Genomic DNA, 25,525 nt, shown 5'->3' with positions numbered 1-25,525 from the left:
GCACTCGCAAAACAAAAAGTTGCATTCAGGCAATGGTATTCCTGAATATGAACCAGATTACCAAGAGGAAAAATAAAAAGAAACTCGGAACCAAATAGTTAGCTCTTCTTGCAGTCAGTTTTATGCTGGGGTGGGGGGGGCTTGGTTAACTGGGAGATTTCCCAGCCAGCATGAAATTCTGTTATGTTGTACCATCATTTTGTATTTTGTTTTAAGCCAATAAGAATACAATTTGGTCGGCTAAATCCCAAATTGGCAGCCCATCCTCATTCGTTCAGTATCCAGGATACCTAACAGGGTGCACCACGAAAAGGTGACAATTGGACATTAGGTCAGAAGCCCTGGTCATTTCTCTACATTCCTTGAAAGGCAATGTGGAGGTCTCCTCTCAGTTTATACAGCTTTGACCTTTAAGCACCCGAAGTCTCTGTTGCATGTATGCAACAGAGTTGAAAATGATTTCTTCATGATATAGCAAGTAAAGCAATTGTATTCAACACCAGCTGTTGATTTTGTATGTTCAGATATAATAACAAGATATGAAAAAAAAAAAATACTTTCAAGTTTGTTGTATTCATTTAAATTTATTAGCTTAAGTTTTTTAATCTCTTACTTGTACTGATATTAAGATTATTTAAATCGAAACTAAATACTTATCAGTTGTTGTGCACTCTTGTTTTATTTCTTTAGGTGGATATTGAGGTTAATGGAGAACCAATAGACATTCAAATGAAATTAGGAGAATCTGGAGAGGCATTCTTTGTTCAAGAGGTAGAGGAAGAGGATAAGGTAACTTATGCACAAAATTTGAATTTTTATATTGAAAATTCAAACAGAATTAAATTTTGAATTTGAATTGATGAAAATTTTGAACAGCATTAAATTAAAATTATGCAAGCATAATTAATTAAAAATAAAAAATTAAATTTTAAAAATTTCCAAGTTTTAAATGCATTATATATTACACTTGACAAGAAATTAAATTCTTGTTATAATCCTTTACCCAAATGGAAGGAAACAAAGTTTGTGTGTGAAGTACCTTCACAACTAGTCTACTTGTATAGCGAGGCTACTTACTTCACATCAGTTTTCTGAGTAGTATACCACAGTGCAAAAATTAGGGAAGGATTCCTACCTGGACCAGTTTCAGCCTTCATTGAGGTCTCATTGATGGAAGCTAGATCAATTAAGATATCAAAGTTCAATCAATGCAGAACTCATTTTTTCCACATAAAAGTAGTAAAATGATGCACCAGAATGTTGTCATATTATTAGCCATTTTCTGTCCACTGATGGATGAATGCCTTCCCCAAAAGTCCTCCATTCATTCCTATCTTGAGCCTTTCTATGCTACTGAGTTCCTGCCATCTCTTTAATATTATTCTACCACCATCTCTTTGGTCTTCCTGTAGCTCACTTTCCATCTTTATGATACTGTTTTGATATTAACTTTGTCCATTTTGGAGTGTTACTTCTTGAAATATGACCTGCCCATTGCTCTTTGGATCTTGTAGTGGCTGTTATGTCTCTCACTTTAGTCTAAGTTCTGACCCAAGTACAGTCATCCCTCGACTTACATCCAGGTTGCGTTCCATCCGGGAGGACGTAAGTCGAGTTGGACGTAAGTCGATACATTAATTCAACAGAGTTACAGGGGTTAGGGACTTAATTGTAATAAGTATACTATCATTTTAATTTTTAAACCTTATTCTAAAACTACTGTGTGTTACTGCCACTATAAAACAGGAGAATAATCACCCAAATCTTCCTCCACAATCACATCTTCATTACCTTCCCCTGTGTGAATGATCAGGCTGTGGCTCTTCTGGTGTAACCTTTGTTTTCTTCTAAATAATTTCCTGGTATGTTTAATTTAATTTGATATATCTTACCAAACACCTAGAGTGGCTTGAAAAAGTTCTGGAGTTGTTCTCTAGGACAGGAGAAATAGATCCACAATTCAAAACATATGAGGTTTAAAAAATCTTTCATGGATAAAATTCACATAAAACAGTACTTTCTGTAGTACTATGACCAGCTTCCTCAGAATAAATTCATGCATAGATGTTATATTTGAACATGTAAAAATGCACAAAATTAATATCCATTAATCATGACTTATTTTTTACGGTATTAACAACGCCACACAATTTTATCAAAGAGATGTTTTATTAAGTTATATTTCGCTGATTTTCAACTCAGCATCATCAGAGCACAACACACTTGTACAGGAGACAGTGAGTGAGTGAAACAATATAATTGCAAAGGACAAAAGATCTAAAGTCCCATTTTTGGTACCCTCTAATTGGAAAAAAAAAACAACAGCTATGCAGGAGTTTTTCTTAGGATAACAGTCTCCCAAATTTTTGGCAAGTTAATGCAACCATATTTGTTAAGGTTGAGAGAATTCTTCAAAGCCATTGCTGACTCAAAAAATAGATTACTTCTACAAACAGATTAATGGTACTGCTATGGGTTATCCCCCCCCCCTCCTGCTAGCAAATTTTTACATGGAACACTTTGAAAACAAAGTACTTACCACATCTACATACAAGCCACAAGTGTGGTTATGCTATGTAGATGATGTGTTTCGCAATCTGGCCACACAGACAAGACACTTTGGATGCGTTTGTCACCTACCTAAACAGCCAACATCCCAAAATCCAACTTCACAATAGAAAAAGAATCAAATAACGGTTTGCCATTACTTCACACATTAGTCACCCTCCTTTCAGGTGGATCACTATCTTTTTCTATTTACAGAAAGCCTACACACACACACACACACACACACACACACACACAGAAAGATACCTACATAAACAATCATATCATCATCCAGTCCAACAGTATGGCATTTTAAAAACACTTACACAGAGCCAGAGCCATTTGTTCTAATGATACAGCTCTGACCCCAGAACTCCAATATCTGCATCATACGTTCTTAGCCAATGGCCATAATCCTTACAAAATAGATAAAATACTACATAGGCCCATTACTCTGCCCTCTCCTAATACACAAGAATACAACATGACCATTTCCATTCCCTATATCAGAGGTACATCAGAAAAGATAGCCAAAGTACTGATGAAACATGGCCTTTGCACCACTTTCAAACCACATGTGAAGTTGCCAACTCTGATCTGCTCGCCTAAGGATAAACTTCACCCTTTAGCGCACCCTGGACTGTATGAAGTTCCTTGTGACTGTGACTTGGCCTGTTATGGGCAAACAGGAAGATCAGTTAGCATCCGCCTGGAAGAACATGAAAGATACATTCGCTACTATTACTATGGCAAGTCAGGACTGGCAGACCATGCTTTGGACACTCCTTCACACAGGATTAGATGGAGGAAAACAAATGTGCTATTTAGAAGTCCCAACCTTAACAAATATTTAATTTGCCAAAACTTTGGGAGACTGTTATCCTAAGAGAAACTCCTGCATAGCTTTTTTTTTTTTTTTCCATTAGAGGGTGCCAAAAATATGACTTTAGATCTTTTGTCCTTTTGCAATTATATTGTTTCACTCACTCACTGTCGTGTGTACAAGTGTGTTGTGCACTGATGATGCAGAGTTGAAAATCAGCGAAATATAACTTAATAAAACATCTCTTTGAAAAAATTGTGTGGTGTTGTTAATACCATAAAAAATAAGTCATGATTAATGGATATTAATTTTGTGCATTTTTACATGTTCAAATATAACATCTATGCATGAATTTATTCTGAGGAAGCTGGTCATAGTACTACAGAAAGTACTGTTTTATGTGAATTTTATCCATGAAAGATTTTTTAAACATCATATGTTTTGAATTGTGGATCTATTTCTCCTGTCCTAGAGAACAACTCCAGAACTTTTTCAAGCCACTCTAGGTGTTTGGTAAGATATATCAAATTAAATTAAACATACCGGGAAATTATATTCTCATTTAATCCTTTATTCAAGTGTAAGCGAACAAAGTTATGCATGATGTATCTTTACTACTTGATATAGAAGCCAATGATTCCACATTAACTGCCTTAGTATCCCATGTATAATGCTGTGCATTATGGGAAGGGCTACTACCCAGACTGGTTTAGACCTTTGAGAATTCATCAGTGGGAGCCAGATTCAGAAGAGATACCAAGGTTAAATTAATTCAGAAGTCATATTTCCCATACACAAGTACTAAGACAATTAATGCTAAGTCATTAGTTTCTAAATACAAGTAGCCTGGTCATGAAGACACTTCATGTGCAAACTTTGTTTGCTTAGACTTGGGTAAAGGATTACACAGAATATAATATCTTGGCATGTTTAATTTAATTTATTATCAAGTGAAAACACTTTCTGCCAAAAGAAAAGATACATCATTGGCAGTAAAGAACTTCATTAATCTATGAGTGACGTTAAAAAAGAACTTTAAAAAAAATCTGTCAGAATTATAGAAATGTCTATGATTTTTGCATTCAAAAACCAAAATTTCTGATTTAAGGACTTAGCATGCAAAAAATATGGCATTTCATGATTTTATTTATTTCTGATGTATAGGTCTTTATCAGAAGTATTTTGTATTTTCCTCTTTAAGATATTTATTATGGAAAGTTTGCTGTGGATAAACAATAGTTCTTTTGACTTTGATTTTGATAACAAAGAGGGAAAAAAAAAAAGACATTAAAAATTCTGCAATATGATATTTGGTGATGATTCTTCTAATAAATTTAGTTACAGGAGATAAAATTAAGATATAAATACTGCAGAATGTGTAAATTTTCACGTACTAGAGTAGATAAATAATGAACACATATATGTGCACATGTACCACAAATTGTGATGGCTTTTTCAGTTGAAACCAAAACTGCATAGAGATGGGAAAGAATGTTTCTTAAAGGATATGTTAGAAACCAAAAATTAAGGAGGATCATATATTTGATTGGTATATTTAAATTACTAAAAGGTGTAAATATGTGAGCTGGCATTAATCGAGCCATGTGAGAATGATGAGCAAATCTAAGAGAAGGAAAGAAAGAACAGGTGTGAATAGAAATATTTTCATTTAAAGGCCAAATGAATTACTAATAATTTATTGTTGTGGTATTATATATGTGTCCAATAGGTTGCTGGGATGGAGTGAATTAGATGCGATCCATATTTCTAGACATGCATGTTTGTATATATAATGAGCATAATTAAAAAAAAAAAAAAAACTTATGAGAAGAGAGAGAGATTTGCTTGCAAACTATACATAACTAACTAATAATAAATAATACAGGTATTATTTCTGGGAAAATTCCCATGTTACTCCTCTTAAAAGCTATTTTTGCCTGTTTTTGTTTAGGAGTGTCCCTTATTTTAAATACATTGGCGTTTTGCTCAAGAATTCTTAGGGTATTATAAGTGTATTTTAAGGGTAAATATATGCAGACTGCAGACTAATAGAGGAAGAAATTTTGCACATACCTTGTTTGGATGTTAGGATGTCTTTGTTCTCCATACTTCTGCTGTTAGGCTGTTAAGAGGGGGGGGGTGAGGCAAGATGGAAAGATTAATTAGAAACCCCAGGTTTTTTTAAAATAATATATATATATATATATATATATATATTATTATATTTAAGGGCACTTCTTTGGGGAAGAGTTTTATGGGAAACGGGTGAGGGAGAGCGTTAACGGTGTGCGAGCCATTTCGATCGTGCTATTGTCATCGGAACATTTCGGGATAAGTGTAGGGCTATGTCAGCTTGGTGTATCTGCTTATGGGAGCTTGTGTTATTGGTCAGAGTCGTGACCTAATTTTTATGTTGTGGAGCTTCCAACACTCGGAAATTAGGTAGGGTCGGTGGATGTTGATTGAGTTTTTGTCACATTTTATGCCAGTTGTTTCCGATATTCTAAGCATTATTTCGTTGTCTTGTTTGTCTATTATTATGGCCTTGTCAATTTGTGGGGTATGTTTCTGTTCAAGGGCATGAACTGCTATTTCTGTCTTCCCTGTACTCTGTATTCTACAGGGAAGACAGAAATAGCAGTTGATGCCCTTGAACAGAAACATATCCCATAGTCTGTATTCTACAGAGGTACAGGGAAGACAGAAATAGCAGTTGATTCCCTAAAAAACAGAAGCATACCCCGCAAATTGACAAGGCCATAATAATAGACAAACAAGACAACGAAACAATGCTTAGAATATCGGAAACAATTGCCATAAAATGTGACGAAAACTCAATCAACATCCACCTAATTTTTGAGTGTTGGAAGCTCCACAATATAAATATTAGGTCATCACGACTCCAACCAATAAGTGATAACACAAGCTCCTCTAAAGCAGATACACCAAACTGTCATGACATAGCCCTACACTTATCCCGAAATGTTCCGATGACGATAGCATGATCGAAACGGTTCACACCCCGTTAACGCTCTCCCCCGCCCCTGTTTCCCATAAAACCCTTCCCTTCCCCAAAGAAGTGCCCTTAAATATAATATGTGTGTGTGTGTGTGTGTGTGTGTGTGTGTGTGTGTGTGTGTGTGTGTGTGTGTGTGTGTGTATATACACACACAGTATATATTATTTTAAAAAACCCGGGTTTTCTAATTAATCTTCCCACCTTGCCTCAAACATCCCCACATTTCCTAACCCCCCTCTTTAACAGCCTAACACCAGAAGTATGGAGAATGAAGACATCCAAACAAGGTATGTGCAAAATTTCTTTCTCTCTTAGTCTGCATATATTTACCCTTAAAATACTTATAATACCCTAAGAATTCTTAGTAAAAAGCAATGCATTTAAAATAAGGGACACTCCTAAAGGAAAACAGACAAAAATAGCTGTAAAAATAATAAATAATACATGCCAGTAACCTATTGGATACACATATATAATACCACAACAATAAATACATTGTATTTACATCCTGTATACATTGGTAGCTTCATAAATGGCTATAGGAAGGAGCTTATCTATTGAACTAATTATGTCAATCAAATGATTCATCTAGGTGTGACATGAATACATGTGAATTAATGGATTTCTAAGTGAGCAAATCATCCTATATAATCTGTGGTGCTTGTTATGTGTATTTATTTGTATATTTTTAACTTCTATTTTGATTTTCTAATAAGAATTTTCTTTTATTCATTAGTAATTGTTATGTTATCAGTGTTATCAATAATTGTTATCAGTGTACACTTTTCTTTACATAACAATATATACATAAATTTCTGTTTCTATATAGAAATTTTATTTTAAAAACTAAAAATTATTACATTATTTTACAACTTGTAAATGTCATGTCTATGCTAATATTTTGTTGGAGATTACCATATGGTGTCCTTTTATAAAGCATGGAAGGAATCATTTTTATTCACAGGAATAAACAGATTTTTGCTCATTATGCATATTCTTTTGGAAGACTGGAATGAAAATGTCTCTTATAGGGAAAAACATCTCCCTCCCCAAAGGGCACCATACTCTGCAGATGCAAGAAAAATAAGCATGTTTATTTTACCCCTAAATATAGTACAGAGACAATAAATCTGCACTGTATTTAGTGTCAGTTAGTGTACTTAGAGACAGCTGGATTGAAAAAGACCCTGCAAAATGAAAAACGACACCTCTCCCACAGACACTATACTGCATGCAGACAAGCAACAGTTTAACTGTCAAATACAATAACTTAACGAAATCATACAGTAACTAAATAACTTATCCTAACAACCTATTTCAAATTTTCAGTTCTATAAAATATGTCATCATTCCTGTTCTAATGCAGTATATTTGATTTATGTAAAGCAAATTTTCAAAATCCAATAAAGATACAGGGGTGTCTCGTAGTTCCTATTTAATTCGTTCCAGAAACCCGTTTGAACTATGAATCGTTCGAAGTCTGAATCAAGATGTTACATAAGAAATAATGGAAAGCGAAATAATCTATTTCCATATTCAAAAAATTTCAATAATTTTTTTTTTAATTTTATCTATTTTAGGTTTTTTAATGTTAATAACTTAGAAAAAAATAAACAAAATAATCTTATATTTATTTTATTAATTTTAATTATTACAACATTAAAAATAACAGTGAAGAATATTTTTTTAATATAAAAATCGCAAAGACGAAAATAATGCTCCCGTTGTTAAGCGTCTTCTTTCTGCTTCTTAGCTGGAGTTGAGAATGCTGATTCAAGTTCTCTTTTTTCTACAGAGAAGAATCTATCTAATGTTGTTTGGTGCTGATGATTTTCTTTGATATTTTTAAAATAACCCATCATGTTGTCATCGAATAAGTTGATATTCCTGGTCACTACTTTCTTATTAGGGTGCCATTTTTCCACAATAGCTTGTGTTCTAACCCAAACAGAGAACAATTCTTGAAGGTCGGCATTGGAAATGCATCCTTTGGCATCCTTCTCTTCCATAAAAATTTCTTTTTCCACTTCTTTTTGTTGTTGATCGTGAAGATGTTGATGGTCTTCTGTACTGAGTTCAGTTTTATGATCATCTATTAACTCCTTCACATCCTCATCACTCACCTCTAATCCCATAGCTTTACCCAAAGACACAATTTCATTTACAACAGACTCTTCTTCACAGCTTAATACTTCACTGAATGAAATACAATCTGGCCAGAGTTTTTTCCAAGCAGAAATCATTGTTTTAATAGAAACTTCTTTCCTTATCGATGATCCTTAAGCAATGAAGAATGGTGTAATGCTCTTTCCAAAATTCTTTAAGAGTCAGTTCTGTGACATTGGTTATTTCAAAGCACTTTTGAAACATAGCCTTAATATACAGTTTTTTGAAGTTTGAAATCACTTGCTGGTCCATTGGTTGTATGATAAAAGTGGTACTGGGTGGCAAAAACTTATCTTGATGAAACTGAATTCACCAACTAAATTCTCCTCTAAATTTGGGGGATGAGCAGGAGCATTGTCCTTCACTAGAAGAGCTTTTAATGGTAGATTTTTTTCAGTAAGATAAGCTTTTACAGTGGGAGGAAATTCTTGATAAATCCACTCAGTGAAAAACTCTCTCGTAACCCATGCTTTCGTGTTGGCCCTCCACATAACACCGAATTTTCTCTTTATGACATTGTTCTTTTTAAAAACACGTGGATTTTCAGAATGGTAAACAAGCAACGGCTTTATCTCAGTCTCCACTAGCATTACCACAAAGCAGCAAAGTAATTCTATCTTTCATAGGTTTATATCCCGGTGCCGTCTTTTCTTCTTTTGTGATATAGGTCCTTTTTTTTCCAAAAAAGACCTGTTTCATCACAAGTAAAAACCTGTTGAGATACAAATCCCTCACTATCCATGTACTTCTTAAAGGTTTTTACAAATTTGTCTGCTTCTTCTACATTGGTACTCGCAGCCTCTCCGTGCATGACAACACTACGGATCCCAGTTCGTTTTTTGAATTTATCGAACCAGCCTCTACTTCCTTTAAACTCCCCATTTTCAGTACTGGTCTCAGGTGTGTGTTTCTTAAGTTCACTATGCAGATGTTTGGCTTTCTCACAAATAATTCTCTCAGTAATAATGTCACCACATAATCGCTTCTCTTTTATCCACACTAAAAGGAGTTTTTCCATCTCTTCAATAACATGTGATCTCCTGGAGGTCAATGTTTACACCTTTAGCCACATTTGCTGCTGTTATTGCTTCCTTATTCTTAAGAATGCTACTTATCATTGACTTTGACATGTTAAACATCGTCACCAGATCCATAAAATGGGTACCGCTTTCGTGTTTCATGATAATTTCTTTTTTCATTTCATTTGTTGATACTACAACTTTTCTTTTAGGTTTTGTTTTTTCTACATTCTTGGATGCCATGGGCAATAAAAAAATGCCAAAAACAGTTAAAAATTCTCTACACGAATGTATCGCGCAATGACTAGGCTATGTAAAGTAAGAGACAATGCAGAGCGGACTGAGACAGACACACACTGTGCAGACACAGGGAAGTGACTGAGGGAAATTAGTGGAGAAGCATGCCCAATGGCGTGCTGAAACTGTCTAATGCTATATGACTCTGAGTTCCTGGCTTTAGATATGTTTATGGTTTGCGAGGTTAGCCTAGTGGCTTTGCGCTTCGCAACCATATGCCTGAGGAAGGAGTGTCCTAGGTTCGATTCCCGTCAACTACGAGAGGAGCTTAAGGATTTTCCTAAGCCATAGCCAAGTTAGCCAGTCTTGGGCATGGACAGCAGGGTCCCCCCACCAATTTTTCTATGGTTTTTCATCCCGCAAGCAGTCAGGAATATCGCCCTTAGGGGATGCAGCAGAGGAGTGGCGAACCAGCTGCATTAATACACCAGTAACTCCTCATTAGGAGGGACTCTACCTGTTCTAGACAGATGAGAAGAATAGGAGGAGGAGGATGTGTTTATACACGTGTGTGTAGCATGCACATGTGTATTCATGTTTACAGAAACTGCATCGCCTTGCATAAATATAGTTCTTAGTAATTAAATTGTCATTTTTGTTGGTTAATCATTAGATATTTTGTTGTATTGTATCATCTATCATTCCCACAGGTTTCTGTATAATGTAATAGTTGCTGCTGTTGCGTCAGAATTTTTTATGCTATAAATAGACAACAAGAGCTAGATTTTGCATTTTTGTGCTGAGATCGCTATGGCTAGTTATGTGCAGTTAATACCACACAGAAAAAGTTTGATTTAAGCTTTGCATAGAGAAGACTATTCCTCTCAAAAAATAGCTAAAAGGATGTCCTGTGGTATGGCTGCTGTCGAAAGTGAAGGAAACTGGATCTGCTGAAAGGAAGAAGGGACAGGAAGAAAGCCACTGTCTATGCAATACCAAGATCGAGTTCTAAAGCAACTGTGTCTCCAAAATTGGCACGCATTGTCTGGAGAACTGAAATGGGACCAGGAAGAACAAACAGGAGTTGTGGCAAGCTCTGTAACTGTCAGGAGGACTCATTTGACAGGGACTGATAGCCAGGCATCCTAAAAATAAACCATTGTTAACCAAAAAAAATGATATTGACTTGGTTAAATTGGTGCAAAGAGCATGCCAAATGGACTCCTGATCAGTGGAAAAGACAGTTCAAAGATGATCAGGGGAAAAATTCAACCCTGATTCTCTGGTGTCAACAGTCAAATGATCTGAGGCTGCATGTCGTATCATGGTATTGGTTGCTTGCATTTCACAAAAGGTTCAGTGAATGCACAAGTGTATCAGAAAATTTTAGAATTGCTGCCTACTATCAGAGACCACTTTATCATAACGATGACCTGCATCTTTCAGGATGACTCTGCCCCTTATCATAGGGCAAAAAGTGAAAGTAATGCTATTTTTCTTTTTTTCTCTTCTTGGTGTATCGATCCGAAGATTGGTTAGTTATAGCATATCATAACATCCGGTCTTGTGACCTCCTTTTTATCTCTTCATAACTCTTAGGTTAACATTATTATGTTATTTATATGTAAAATTCTTGGTCTGCCTCGTGGCTTCTTTTCTTCTACAGTCCTCTCCATTATTTCTGTAATCCGTCTCTCATGCCTCAGATGGTGTCCAATTAGGCTTCTCTTATTGATGTGGTTCATTAGCTCTTCATGAACTATATTTAGAACTTCATTACTTTTTCTTTCTGTCCAACTAATTTTCATCATCTCTCTCCAGCACCAAAGTTCAAATGCCTCCAACTTTTTTGATGTCTTGTCTTGTTAGCGTCTAGGCCTCACAACCATGCAATGCTCCATATATATGTTTTCACTAGCCTTTTTTGAGCTAGGTGATAAGTCCTTTACTGGTAAAAATGTTTCTTCTGTTGTAGAATGCTGTTTTGGGCAAGATTATTTTGGGCACAATATTATTCGTGCTTTAATATTTGATTGGTTTCTTCCATCTTCCGCGATAAGACTTCCAAGATATTTAAAAGAGGATACCTGTTGTATTAGATTATTATTTATTTCCAGGTTTATTTTCATTGGATTTGCTTTACTTGTAATTAATAGTTTTGTTTTCTTGCAATTAATTTTTAGGCTGTACTGTTGTGAAAATTTCTTCCATCTTCTTCAGGGTGGATTTCAGTTTGTCTTCATTATCAGCTATAACTGCTATATCATTCCCCAAACCATAGCCAGTTAATATCAATTCCATTTATCTTAATTCCTGTTTCTATTAGTTCTTGCAATTTATTTATTGTACCAAACCATAGCCAGTTAATATCAATTCCATTTATCTTAATTCCTGTTTCTATTAGTTCTTGCAATTTATTTATTGTACCTGTCTTACTATTATAATGCTATTATAATCCTAAACTGTACCATGCAAATTGAGTTTAGTACTTAAAGAACCTTTAGTTTTTATGGCAGGTCAATAAGTGGCTCACTGAACACTTGATTCACCGACTACTGAGGCCAGGAAACAGCCCAGATCTCAACACCATTGAGAACATGTGATACCAAATGGAGATTGAAATACACAAGAAGAATCCAAAAACACTTCAGGAGCTCCAAGAAGCCATCATAAGGGTATGGAACTATGAATTGACAGTTGAATCCATCAGGAAATTGATTTTGTCAATGCCCTGCTGATACCAAGCTGTAATAAAGACAGAAACCTCCATAGCGCAATTGGAAGAATGACGGTACGTTGCGCCCTTTGATTAGAAAAGGCCTAGGTTTGATTCTCGTCATGACGGGAGGAATCTTTATATGGACTTTTTCAATTGAAGGTGAGTTAGCCGATTTCATATGGAGGTAGCAGTGTTTTTTCTCCCAGAAACTCTGGTTTTTCATCCCGCATACAGACAAATCGGCCCTTCAGAACACACACAATTTAGAGACAAAAAATACTAGCAGTGGTGGTTGTGGGCAGTAGATGGCATTGATGTAGGTGATTGGTAGTAGAGGTTCTGTGTAGTAGTGGAGACGGAGAGTTGTACAGTGGGTCCTCCCGCAATGAGTCATCGGACTCCTTGGAGGTGTCACGAATAATAATAAAGACAAAAGCTGGACCAATGAAGTACCAAACAAAATCTTTGGTTCTAGTGAAAATATCAATGTCCATTCTATTTTGAAATATTTGCAAATTTAACAAGTTTGTTGTCATTTCCTAATTATATCGCATCTTATACTAAAAAGAACTAAATATTAATCAAAATAAAAATGTTATATTCATTATTTGTGACAATTATTGTATTATCCCTTTTCAAACAGGCATTCAAATTTTAATATTTTCATTTTTATGGAAAATATCATCATCATCATCAAATTCCTGCCATGTACCCTCAAGGGGTGTACAGGATATGACAGTACTACATGAAAAAATTACATCATTACTAACTTTCTATCTACAATTTTCCTCCAAATCAGTCTGTTACTTGTCAAGACTCCAACATTATCAGATCTTATATTTCTATCGTCTAAGGCACTTTGTACCGTATCAATCCACCTATATCTTGGTCTTCCTCTGGGTCGTTTTTCTGCCAACCTGGCAGAGAACACTTGTTTTGCTAATCTTTCCTCTCCCATTCTATTTAAGTGACCATACCACCTGAGATTAGCTGTGCTAACGCATTCCTGGATGCTGACAATGTCAATTTCTTTCCTAATATCCTCATTTTTAATATGATATTGCCATTGATGCCATCTGTTCACGCCTCTAATCTTTCTCAGGACTCTCATATCTGCAGTCTCTAGTCTTTGGTCAAGTGTTTTACTTCTGACCCAGCTCTCAGATCCATAAGTTAAAACTGGTTTGAACACTGTCTTGTATACAGCTAATTTAGTGTTCCGACTAATTTCTTTCTTATTCCATATGAATTTATTCAATTGACTTCCCACCATACCAGCTTTGCTGATTTTGTTGTCTATTTCTATATTTAATTTACCATCTTCAGTAAAAATCTTGCCTAAGTAGCTGAAATGTTTTACTTGTTCCACAGGTTCTCCATTCACAACACAGTTGACATTTTTAATGATTCTGCCTATTTTCATTGTCTTTGTCTTTTTATTGCTGACCTTCATACCATATCTAATACAACAGCTATTCAATTTAGTCAGAGAATCATGCAGACTTGTAGCGGAATTATTTTTAGAAGTATAACATCATCCGCATAAAGCAAAGAGCTGACATTAACATCTCCAATTTTGATATCAGGTTTAATACCACATTCCTTCATAATGTGATCCATATAGATAATGAATAACAGAGGGGATAATGTACATCCTTGTCTCACACCAGATTTAACATTAAACCATCTTCCTGTACTTCCTTCAATTCTAACTGCTGACTTACAACTCAAATAAAGACTAAGTATTGCTTGATATAATGCCCCATTGACACCATATAACTGCAGCGTATTGAATAGCTTCTCTCTTGGCACCTTGTCATATGCCTTTTCCAAATCGACAAAACTTAAATACAGATCTTTGTTGTATTCCCATGCTTTCTCGACTATTTGTCGTAAAGTGAAGATCTGATCCTGACAGCCTCTATTTGGCCTGAATCCAGCTTGTTCTTCACCAAGCTTTTCTTCCACAATTCTTCTCAACCGTTTCTCAAGTATACTTGCATAGATCTTGCCAGGAACACTCAGTAGGGAAATACCTCTGTAATTCTCACATTCAGTTTTATTTCCCTTTTTATATATGGGTACTATGAGAGCTCTACTCCAATCATCATGAATTCGTCTCTCTGTCCAGGCTTTCTGAACTATGCAGTGCAGCCACTGTAAGACTTTTATACCACCATATGTCAGCATTTCTGGTCGAATATCATCTACTCCTGCTGCCTTTCCACATTTCAAGCGTTTGAACGCTTTTTCTACTTCAAGTATGGATATGTATTCCTGACTGCATGCCTGGTCAGTGTTTTTTATCATTGTGCTGTCATCACTGCTTGTTTCATTTAGCAGTTTTTCAAAGTAATTACTCCATACTTCAAGGATATCTTTTTCTCCTGTTTTCATGTTACCTTTATCATCTCTAACTCCTTTTACAGCACTCTTTCCTCCATTCCTAAGCTTATTCAACAACCTCCAGAATGTTTTGCCACCTTCTTGATATTTATTTTCTATATTCTTGCCAAAGTCCTCCCATGACTTTTGTTTAGCTAGTTTTACACACTGTTTAGCTTTCTTACATTTGTTTCTGTATTCTGTAAGAGTAAAAGCTGACTTATTTGACAGGAACTTTTGATATGCTTTCTTCTTTTCCTTCACTGTCTCTTTAACTTCCTGTGTCCACCAGGGAGTTCTGATTTTTTTATCCTTGCACACAACCTCACCACATGCCTCTCTGACAGAATCAATCAATGTTTTCTTCAGAGTTTGCCACTGAATCTCCAAGGTTTGATTCCTGTTCTCAAACTCTTTCATTTTCTTTTCAATAATCTTTGTGTATTTTAGTCTACAGTTCACATCTGAGAGCTGCTCAACTTTTATTCGCTTTAAAACTTTCTTACATGTTATTCTTTTCAACATGAAATTCAATTTTATCCTGCTCAAGACTAAATAGTGATCACTTCCAATTTCAAATCCTCTGTACACTCTGGTATCCTGCACCAAGGAGAAAACGTCACTGTCAACAATAACATAGTCAATGAGACTTTTCTTATTCCTAGCCTCTTCTCTCCATGTGAATTTGTGCACATTTTCATGTTGGAACATGGTGTTAGTAATAACCAGTCCATGTCCTGAGCAGAAATCCAACAGATATTTGCCATTATTATTAGCTTTGCTCTTTTCTCCAAATTTTCCCAAAATATTTTTGTATGTCTCACAATCATTTCATACTCTGCTATTTAGATCCCCAACAAGGACCAACTTTTCCTTTTTCATTGTGTCAGATGCTTTTTCTAAAGCCTCAAAAAATTCCTCTACTTCTACCTTAGTAGAACCTTCTGTGGGACCATAGGCACAAATAAGTCTCATTGTCCAGTTCCCCATTCTCATATTTGCCCACATTACTCTACTTGAGACTGACTGCCATTCAAGAAGATTAGCCTCATATTTTGTGTTGAATACTATGGCTACTCCTTCTTTTCCTTGATTGTCATTGCCTGAATATAACATTTTGTATTTATTGCTCAGAAAGATCTCACCAGTTTTTGTCTTTTTTGTTTCAGCCACCCCTATTATGTCGATATGGTACTTATCTAATTCCTCAGTTAGCTCCATTTCTTTGCCATTCAGGCTTCTTACGTTGATAGTACCGATCTTTAACTCTGGTGATGTTGAGTTGGTGTTTGTTTTCAGATTTGTTCCAGTAGCTGACTTCTCGCTGTTCGCCCTGGTTCCCCGGCGAAAACAACGGGGGCCTTGTTTAACTTGGCGACGCCCCAGCCGGCATGAAATTTTGTCATGTTGTACCATCATTTTTTTATTTTGGTTTAACCAATAAGAATACAATTTGGTTGTCTAAATCCCAATTTGCCAGCCCATCCTCGTTCGTTCAGTATCCAAGTAGATATCCAACAGGGTGCACCACGAGAAGGTGAGGATTGGACATTAGGTCAGAAACCCTGTTCGGTTCTCCGCATTCCTTTAAAGGCTATGTGGAGGTCTCCTCTCAGTTATACAGCTTTGACCCTTAAGCACCCCTTATGGAAAATATTGAAATTAATATTATAATATTAATCAAAAATAAAAATGTTATTACTTTCTTCATTATTTGTGACAATTATTGTGTTTTCTCTTTTCAAAACAGGCATTCAAATTTTAATATTTTCATTTTTATTGAAAATATTGAAATTAAATAATATAATATTAATCAAAAATAAAAATGTTATATTACTTCATTATTTGTGACAATTATTGTGTTTTCTCTTTTCAAATAGGCATTCAAATTTAATTACCATAAAAACATGGTTACTGCAGGTGATGCGGTTTCTCTGAACATGATTGTGTGTATATATATATATAATTAAATAAAAATAATGACTAGAAGCTGAGCGATACCAATATAGAAAAAAACTATTATTTGAGTGCACAAATAGTTTTGTCTTCTTAGAAAACTCCATTGGATGCATAACATGAAAAGAGAAATACAAAAATATACATTACAACAGAAAACTACATCTATAAATTTAACTTGAAAATGTACTGCTGACATTTGAAGATATTCTGGATGTTGCATGGTATTGTTGGGCACGTTTATGTGGGCATTATCTTGTGAATACCAAAGCTGGATAGCTGAAGAGTGACAATCAGATAAGTGATGGCTAAAGTTAGTATTAAGATGGACTGGATTGAGGACAGTTTCTGTTGATTCCACAGTTCTCTCCAGTTCATCCTAGCATCTAAAAATGTTTTCTGATTTGTTCCAGATCACTGGATGAATGAATCTTCATGTTTAGGGCAAACAGAATTAAGAACATGATTAGATGGACCACTTGCTGTAGTTCTTCCATACATAATGTCTCTCATGTGTTCTGCTGTATAGTACTCATGGGATTTTTAATAGATGTCTGACCAAAATAAGGCACACTGCATTTACACCAAACGGCAGGCTACCATTGTTCCTTTTTGTATGCACATTAAAAGGCTATGGAAGCTATTGGTATGAGTGCTGACAACATTACCTGCACGATATCCAGTGCTTGGTGAGGTGCTTCAACTCTTGTACAAAATAAAGATCCTTAATTGTGATGGCCTGTGGGAGACCAGACACCTACCAGGCGTGTCCCTTGGGTGGCAGATGAGGGGAAACCCCAACGGGTTGCTCCAAATAAAGAATAAGGAGCCGTGGACCAAAGGATGCAGCAGAGGAATTGCAAGCCACCTGCATTATTTTGCCATTAAACCCTATGAATCGGGAATCTCCACTGTGTCAAGAGAATGCTACTGCGTCCGAGGAAGCCGACGTGAATTTCCTAGATCACAGGGAGCAGTCGAGAAGTATATTATGTGGTCATCCAATAGAACTTCTCATCTCCTAACTTCAAATATAAGGACACTGCTAAAACCTAGGAAAACAAATCTGATGGAAAAAGAACTAGGATTAAATGGGACATTGTGGGCTTGGCTGAAACCCACTGGACAGGAAAAGGAGTTATAAATCTGAACTCAGGAAAAACTATTCTATTCGGGCAGAGATGACAATATACATAGAGAAGGAGTTGCCATCTTAGTGAATAACAGTCTACAAAATGCAGTCATGGCCATAGAACCCCATGTCCCAAGAATGATCTCTGTTAGACTAAAAGGTAAAGAGAAAAATGTGCACTTTACAATTATTCAAATTTATGCTCTCAACCAGTCACATGAAGATGAAGAAATCGACACTTTTTATGTCAATTTCTTCATCTACACGAAGCATACTTGGAACAAAACAGCAAGACAAATCATGAATGGATAACCCCTGAAATTTTAAATACTTTAGAAGAAAAAAGAGCAAAGCATGTATTAAATATAAAAAATACAGAAGAAAATAAACAACATTATAAGAACCTTAAAAACAAATGTGTCACGTGACTATTAAAAGATTTAATAGATAAGACTAATAAGAAAGATATATTAATCATGATGGAAGACTAATGCCAAGATTGGGCAGTTCACCCCAGGCATGGAGGATGCGATGGGCAGGTTTGGAGTTGATAATAGAAATGAAAGAGGAGAAAGAGTACTAGAATTTTGTAAAGCAAATAGTCTATTTACCTGCAATATCCTTTTCTTCCATAAACCTTCCCACAAATACACATGGACCTCACCAGATGGTACAACAAAGAACTGTATTGATTACATTTTAATCAAATGTAACTAGAAATCATCAGTTCAAAATGTTAGAACTTTAAAAACTCCAGATTTTGACACTGACCATGAACTTTTGGTGGCAAAAATAAAACTAAAATTTAAGTACCGCAAGTCACAAGCTTTAATCAACAAAATGGACATGTCAAAACTGAAAGAGAAATTTATGCAAGACAATTATCAAACTAATAGGAAATGAGATTAGACGATTAACCTATGATAATATAGAAAATACATGGAATCAAAGTAAAAAAAAAGTATTATAAATACTACACGAAGCATACTTGGAACAAAACAGCAAGACAAATCATGAATGGATAACCCCTGAAATTTTAAATACTTTAGAAGAAAAAAGAGTAGCAAAGCATATATTAAATATAAAAAATACAGAAGAAAATAAACAACATTATAAGAACCTTAAAAACAAAATTGATAAAATTTGCATATCTGCCAAAAATGATTGGTGGAGGAAAAAGCAAAACTGTGTGAAGAAGCTAATAAAAGAAATTACAATAAAACTGTATATAAAATTATAAAAGAATTAACTAAGATATATAAAGATAAACCACTAATAATGAAAGATAAAAACAATCTAGAAACTGGATCAATACAAAATATTAAAATAATCTGGAAGGACTACTATCAATCATTATTTCAGAAAGAACATGAGGAAAGTATAATGGAAGAGATGATATATGAAAAGGCACCACCAATAACTGCAGCAGAAATTATAAATGCAATGAACCAAATGAAACTTGAAAGCTACGTGCAAAGATGAAATATCTATAGAACTATGGAAATATGGTGGCAAGGAAGCCATTAACTTAATGAAATTATTCAACCAAATTCTTTATACTGGAGTAATTCCAACTGACTGGAAAACAGGAGTTATTATACCAATTCATAAAAAAGGAGACAAAAGAATATGTGAAAATTACAGACCTATAGCACTCTTAAGTCATAGTTATAAACTATTTATACGAATTATTCAAAAGAGAACACAAGTGCTCACAGAAAAAATCATAAATGAAAATCAAGCAGGATTCAGGCCACGTAGATCCACTATAGACCACATCTTCACCATTAATAATATAGCAGAAAAATATTGAGAATACAACCTGCCCATATACTGTTGTTTTATAGATTTCAAGCAAGACTTTGATTCATTTAATAGAAATAAATTTTAAAAAGTTTAAGAATGGATTCTGATATTTTAACATTTATTACAAATTATTATGGAGATACTTTTGTTAAAAGTTTTTTAACAGCTTGTTTTTTAAAAGCTTTTGTTAAAACAAACAACATTAAAAACAGGGATTTCAGAGTTGAGAAAGGTGTAATGCAGGGTTGCCCTCTTTCACCTCAACTTCATCTTCATCATCTTCCTAGAAGAAGTCTATAAAACATAGTTGATTAACCAATGTCTAAAAATGAATGGCACCACATTAATCACATCAGATATGCTGATGATTTCATTATCCTAGCAGATTAAATCACAGTTAGAAAAAAACTATTAATATCTTAAATGACTAATGTAAAACCTCATCATCAAATTCCTGATTTGTACCCTCAAGGTGTGTACAGGATATGATAGTACAACATGAAAAATTTACATCATTAATAACTTCATATCTACAATTTTCCTCCAAATCAGTCTGTTACTTGTCCAGACTCCAATATTATCAGATCTTATATTTCTATCGTCTAAGGCACTTTGTACTGTATCAATCCACCTATTTCTTGGTCTTTCTCTGGGTCATTTTCCTGCTAACCTGGCAGAGAACACTCGTTTTGCTAATCTTTAATCGTTTAAGTGACTATACTACCTGAGATTAGCTCTGCAAACACATTCCTGGATGCTGACAATGTCAAGTTCTTTCCTAATATCCTCGTTTTTAATATGATATTGCCATTGATGCCATCTGTTCACCCCTCTAATCTTTCTCAGGTCTCTCATATCTGCAGTCTCTAGTCTGGTCAAATGTTTTACTTCTGACCCAGCTCTCAAATTCATAAGTTAAAACTTGTTTGAACACAGCTAATTTAGTGTTCCGACTAATTTCTCTCTTATTCCATATGAATTTATTCAGTTGACTTCCTGCGATGCCAGTTTTGTTGATTCTGTTGTCTATTTCCATATTTAATTTACCATCTTCAGTAAAAATCGTGCCTAAATAGCCGAAATGTTTTGCTTGTTCCACAGGTTCTCCGTTCACAATACAGTTAACATTTTCAACGATTCTACTTATTTTCATTGTCTTTGTCTTTTTATTGCTGACCTTCATAACATACCTATTACAACAGTTATTCAATTTAGTCAGGGAATCTTGCAAACTTGTAGCGGATTTATTTAGAAGTATAACATCTTTTGCATAAAGCAAAGAGCTGACATTGACATCTCCAATTTCGATTTCATGTTTAATACCACTTTCCTTCATAATGTGATCCATATAGATGATGAATAACAGATGGGATAATGTACATCCTTGTCTCACACCAGATTTAACATTAAACCATCTTCCTGTACTTCCTTCAATTCTAACTGACAACTTACAACTCAAATACAGACTAAGTGTTGCTTGATATAATGCCCCATTGACACCATATAACTGTAGCGTATTGAATAGCTTCTCTTTTGGCACCTTGTCATATCCCTTTTGTAGATCAACAAAAGTTAAATGCAGATCTTTGTTATATTCCTATGCTTTCTCAACTATTTGTCATAAAGTGAAGATCTGATCATGACAGCCTCTATTTTCTTCCACAATTTGGCCTGAATCCAGCTTGTTCTTCACCAAGCTTTTCTTCCACAATTCTTCTCAACTGTTTCTCAAGTATACTTGCATAGATCTTGCCTGGAACACTCAGTAGGGAAATACCTCTGTAATTCTCTCATTCAGTTTTATTTCCCTTTTTATATATGGGTACTATTAGAGCTCTACTCCAATCATCAGGAATTTGTCCCTCTTTCCAGGCTTTCTGAACTATAGAGTGCAGCCACTGTAAGACTTTTATACCACCATACTTCAGCATTTCTGGTCGAATATCATCTACTCCTGCTGCCTTTCCACATTTTAAGCCTTTGATGGCTTTTTCTACTTCAAGTATAGATATGTATTCCTGCCTGTTTGCCGGTTAAGTGTTTTTTAACACTGTGCTATCACTGCTTGTATCGTTTAGCAATTTTTCGAAGTAATTACTCTATACTTCAAGGATATCTTTTTATCCTGTTTTCATGTCACCTTTATCATCTCTAATTCCTTTTACAGCACTCTTTCCTCCATTCTTAAGCTTCTTCAACAACCTCCAGAATATTTGCCACCTTCTTGATATTTATTTTCTATATTCTTGCCAAAGTCCTCCCATGACTTTTGTTTAGCTAGTTTTACACAGTGTTTTGCTTTCTTACATTTGTTTCTATATTCTCTAAGAGCACAAGCTGACTTATTTGCCAGGAACTTTTGATATGCTTTTTTCTTTAACTTCCTGTGTCCACCATGGAGTTCTGATTTTCTATCCTTGCAGACAACCTCACCACATGCCTCTCTGGCTGAATCAATCAGGGTTTTCTTCAACGCTTGCCACTGAATCTCCAAGGTTTGGTTCTTGTTCTCAAACTCTTTCATTTTTTCTTTAATAATCTTTGTGTATTTAATGATCTTTAGTCTACAGTTCACATCTGAGAGCTTCTCAACTTTTATTCGCTTTAAAACTTTCTTACATATTATTCTTTTCAATATGAAATTCAATTTTATCGTGCTTAAGACTAAATAGTGATCACTTCCAATTTCAAATCTTCTGCACACTCTGGTGTCATGCATCCTGTAAAACCTATGGTATGAAAATAAATCTTCATAAAACAAATATAATGAAGATAGGTAGAGAAGAAGAAAATATTTCTATAAATCTAAAAAATCGTCTGTTGGAACAAGTTAATAAATATGTCTATCTTGGCAGTCTCATTTCTAGTAACCTCAACAACATGGAAACAGTAAAACACAGACTAAATCTTGTCTGTGTTTTACTGGTTCGACCAGCATGAATAAATTAAATAAAATATGGAAAAATAACAAAATCCGAACAAGTCTAAAACTAAAATTATATAAAACAATTATCATCCTCCATGGCTATCTATGCTTCAGAAACCTGGAGATTAACTCAACAACCAATCAAGAAATTTCAAGCATTTGAAATGAAATACCTCAGAAAAATCAATAACACCCACTGGATGCAACACAACACCAATGATCAAGTCAGAATAGATTTAAACTTCCCAGAGGATATAATAGATACAATCATTAAGCATCAGCTGAGAGGGTTTGGACACATCCAGAGAATGACCCCTCATAGATTGCCATATTTAGCTCTGAATGGATGTATAGGAGGTAGTAGACCTACAGGCAGACCAAGAAGTACTTGGATAAAGTTGCTGAAAGAACATTCTCATATGCCCGACTTTAGAGTCATGACTGAGATGGCCAAAGATAGAGATAAGTGGAAAACCTTTCTTCTTAGTGGACTCAACCCATTACCAAGCGGATGAGATGATAATGAATTGTGATGTTCTGTTCAGTTATGCTGGAATCCCAGCCACATTGGAATTAAGGGAAATGACATCACAGATGCAGCTGCTAGATCAACTCATACTGTTTGACAATCCCTTATGCTGACTACACAGGTTATAAAATCCAAATTAATTGTCCAATGGCAATACTCCTGGCAGGAAGCACTGATGAACAAATTGCATGAGTTAAGCCTGAAATTAAGCACTAGCAGTCTGGTCAACATAGGAACAGAAGAGAGGAAGTTGTTCTTGCTAGAAAGAACATTATTGTTGTTCCTAGAGTCATGACTGAGATGGCCAAAGATCGTGATAAGTGGAGAACCTTTCTTCTTAGTGGACTCGACCCATTACCAAGCGGATGAGATAATGATGAATTGTGATGTTCTGTTCAGTTATGCTGGAATCCCTGCCACATTGGAATTAAGGGAAATGACATCGCAGATGCAGCTGCTAGATCAGCTCATACTTTCTCGACATACTGTTTGACAATCCCTTATGCTGACTACACACAGGTTATAAAATCCAAGTTAATTGCCCAATGGCAATACTCCTGGCAGGAAGCACTGATGAACAAATTGCATGAGTTAAGCCTGAAACTAAGCACTAGCGGTCTAGTCAACATAGGAACAGAAAAAAGAAGTTGTTCTTGCTAGGCTCAGCATAGGTCAGTTATCTCACACATTCTTATTAACTGAGGGCTGATGACCCACCTATGTGTGGGAAATGCAACACCTGTCTTACCATTAGTCATATTCTGGTGGAGTGTAAGCTTCACATAAGAGAGAAATGACATTTTTACTTATCCAGCTGAGCCTTATACATTCAGCCAGATGTTATCAGACTTGGATAGATTGCATGATGTTTTTAGATTTTTACAAAAAAATAATTTATTCAGAGACATTTGATTATGGATCTGTGTTTATGTAGATACTAAACTTTGTACATACATTTTATTTACACATTTATCTTCTTATCACTTTGTACATATGTTTTATATTATATACTAATTTATCTCCTTGTAACTATTTATTTAACTATCAATGCTGTGTACTGCTGTAACTTATGTCCTGGTTCAGTATAACCTTTGCTGTTCTTGTGCCATAAAACCCCAAACCAATCAATCCATGAATGTTGAAGAAAATAATGCTGATTGTTTTAACTCGAAGTAGAGAACTTTGAAATCATGCAAGCCACTCATAAACTCCTATGCATGGTAGGCAGTCATCCCCTACATTGTTTTAAGATCATTAAATGTTTTTGATGTAGATTTGCCCAGTTTAAAGTAAAATTTTATCATTACTCGTTGTTCAATTTTCAAGTTTTTTGACATGAGGTACTAGCATTGTCTCACTCAAACGACATCAGAGCTAATGAAGTTATTGCATTGCATACATGCTCATTGGAAAGAGCACACATTTTAACAGTTAAAGTGATACTATTTTCTATTTACTATGTTCTATTTACTGTATGACCATAAACAAATTTGTCTTGTTATTTAATGTGCACACTGCGTATCACTTTCTGCTGTATTTCAGATTGAATGTTATACTGCAGCTGCCTTTCCACATTGCAGGTTTCTGATGAGTTTTTCATCTCATATGTTGATATGTACTTATTGATTGCCTTCCTTCTGGACATTCTCTCCCACTCTTCTTTTTTTTAAATTAGAATCGTACCCATGAAAGGTTATCTGATAGTACATCAGTACTACTATTATGCATAAGAATTGGTTTGTTGTGTTATTTAATTTTTCAAAATAATCTCCATTCTTCCAGGTGTTGTCTCCTTACATGAATGTAAGGAGGCAATGAATCAGTTTTTAAATCTCTTTTTACGTATTGACTGTTATTCACTTCATAAAAATGTCTGATACACATGTTTCCTTAAAGGTTATGTTTATCTACTTTTAATTATCACTTTATGATTCTTGTTTCTTTTTGTGGTTCTGTTTCTCCATGTATCCATCTACTCATTGGGCATCATCAGATACCACATGGTCACTCCATTCCTTGGTGAATGTTCCACACCAGTCCTCGTCTGGCAGTCATATTGTATGCTTTTCTGGAGGCTTCAACTTTCTGGAAGAATCGCTCTGGAAACACCATCCATCTCATTGAAGGTCTATGCTTTCCTCTTTTCCCAAGAACTTTAGCTTCTGTTACTGTTTTTAGAAATCATCTTTCCATTCCACGAATGTATCCAAAGTATTTCAGCTTTCTTCTGTAAGAATCTTTAAGGAGCCTCAAAGTTCTGC

The 25,525-nt window shown here is 35.1% G+C and overlaps 1 protein-coding gene across 4 annotated transcripts in view; it reads left to right on the top strand.

The window, feature by feature from the left end:
* Lpin (phosphatidate phosphatase LPIN) overlaps positions 1-25,525 on the top strand; it is a 443,299-nt gene that overhangs the window by 78,774 nt on the left and 339,000 nt on the right. For all 4 annotated transcript variants that reach the window (XM_090407132.1, XM_090407133.1, XM_090407129.1 and 1 more), the window contains exon 4: positions 691-789. In XM_090407132.1, the coding sequence (XP_090263258.1) occupies positions 691-789 (99 nt within the window). The remainder of the gene's footprint in view (positions 1-690; positions 790-25,525) is intronic.

Source organism: Typopeltis vanoorti, chromosome 17 (genome assembly GCF_054136105.1).
Source record: "Typopeltis vanoorti isolate ZY-2024b chromosome 17, IOZ_Tvanoo_1.0, whole genome shotgun sequence".
NCBI classification, from domain to species: Eukaryota; Metazoa; Arthropoda; class Arachnida; order Uropygi; family Thelyphonidae; genus Typopeltis; species Typopeltis vanoorti.
The sequence above is the reverse complement of the archived record's forward strand: the minus strand, read 5'-3'. Positions and strand labels throughout refer to the sequence as shown.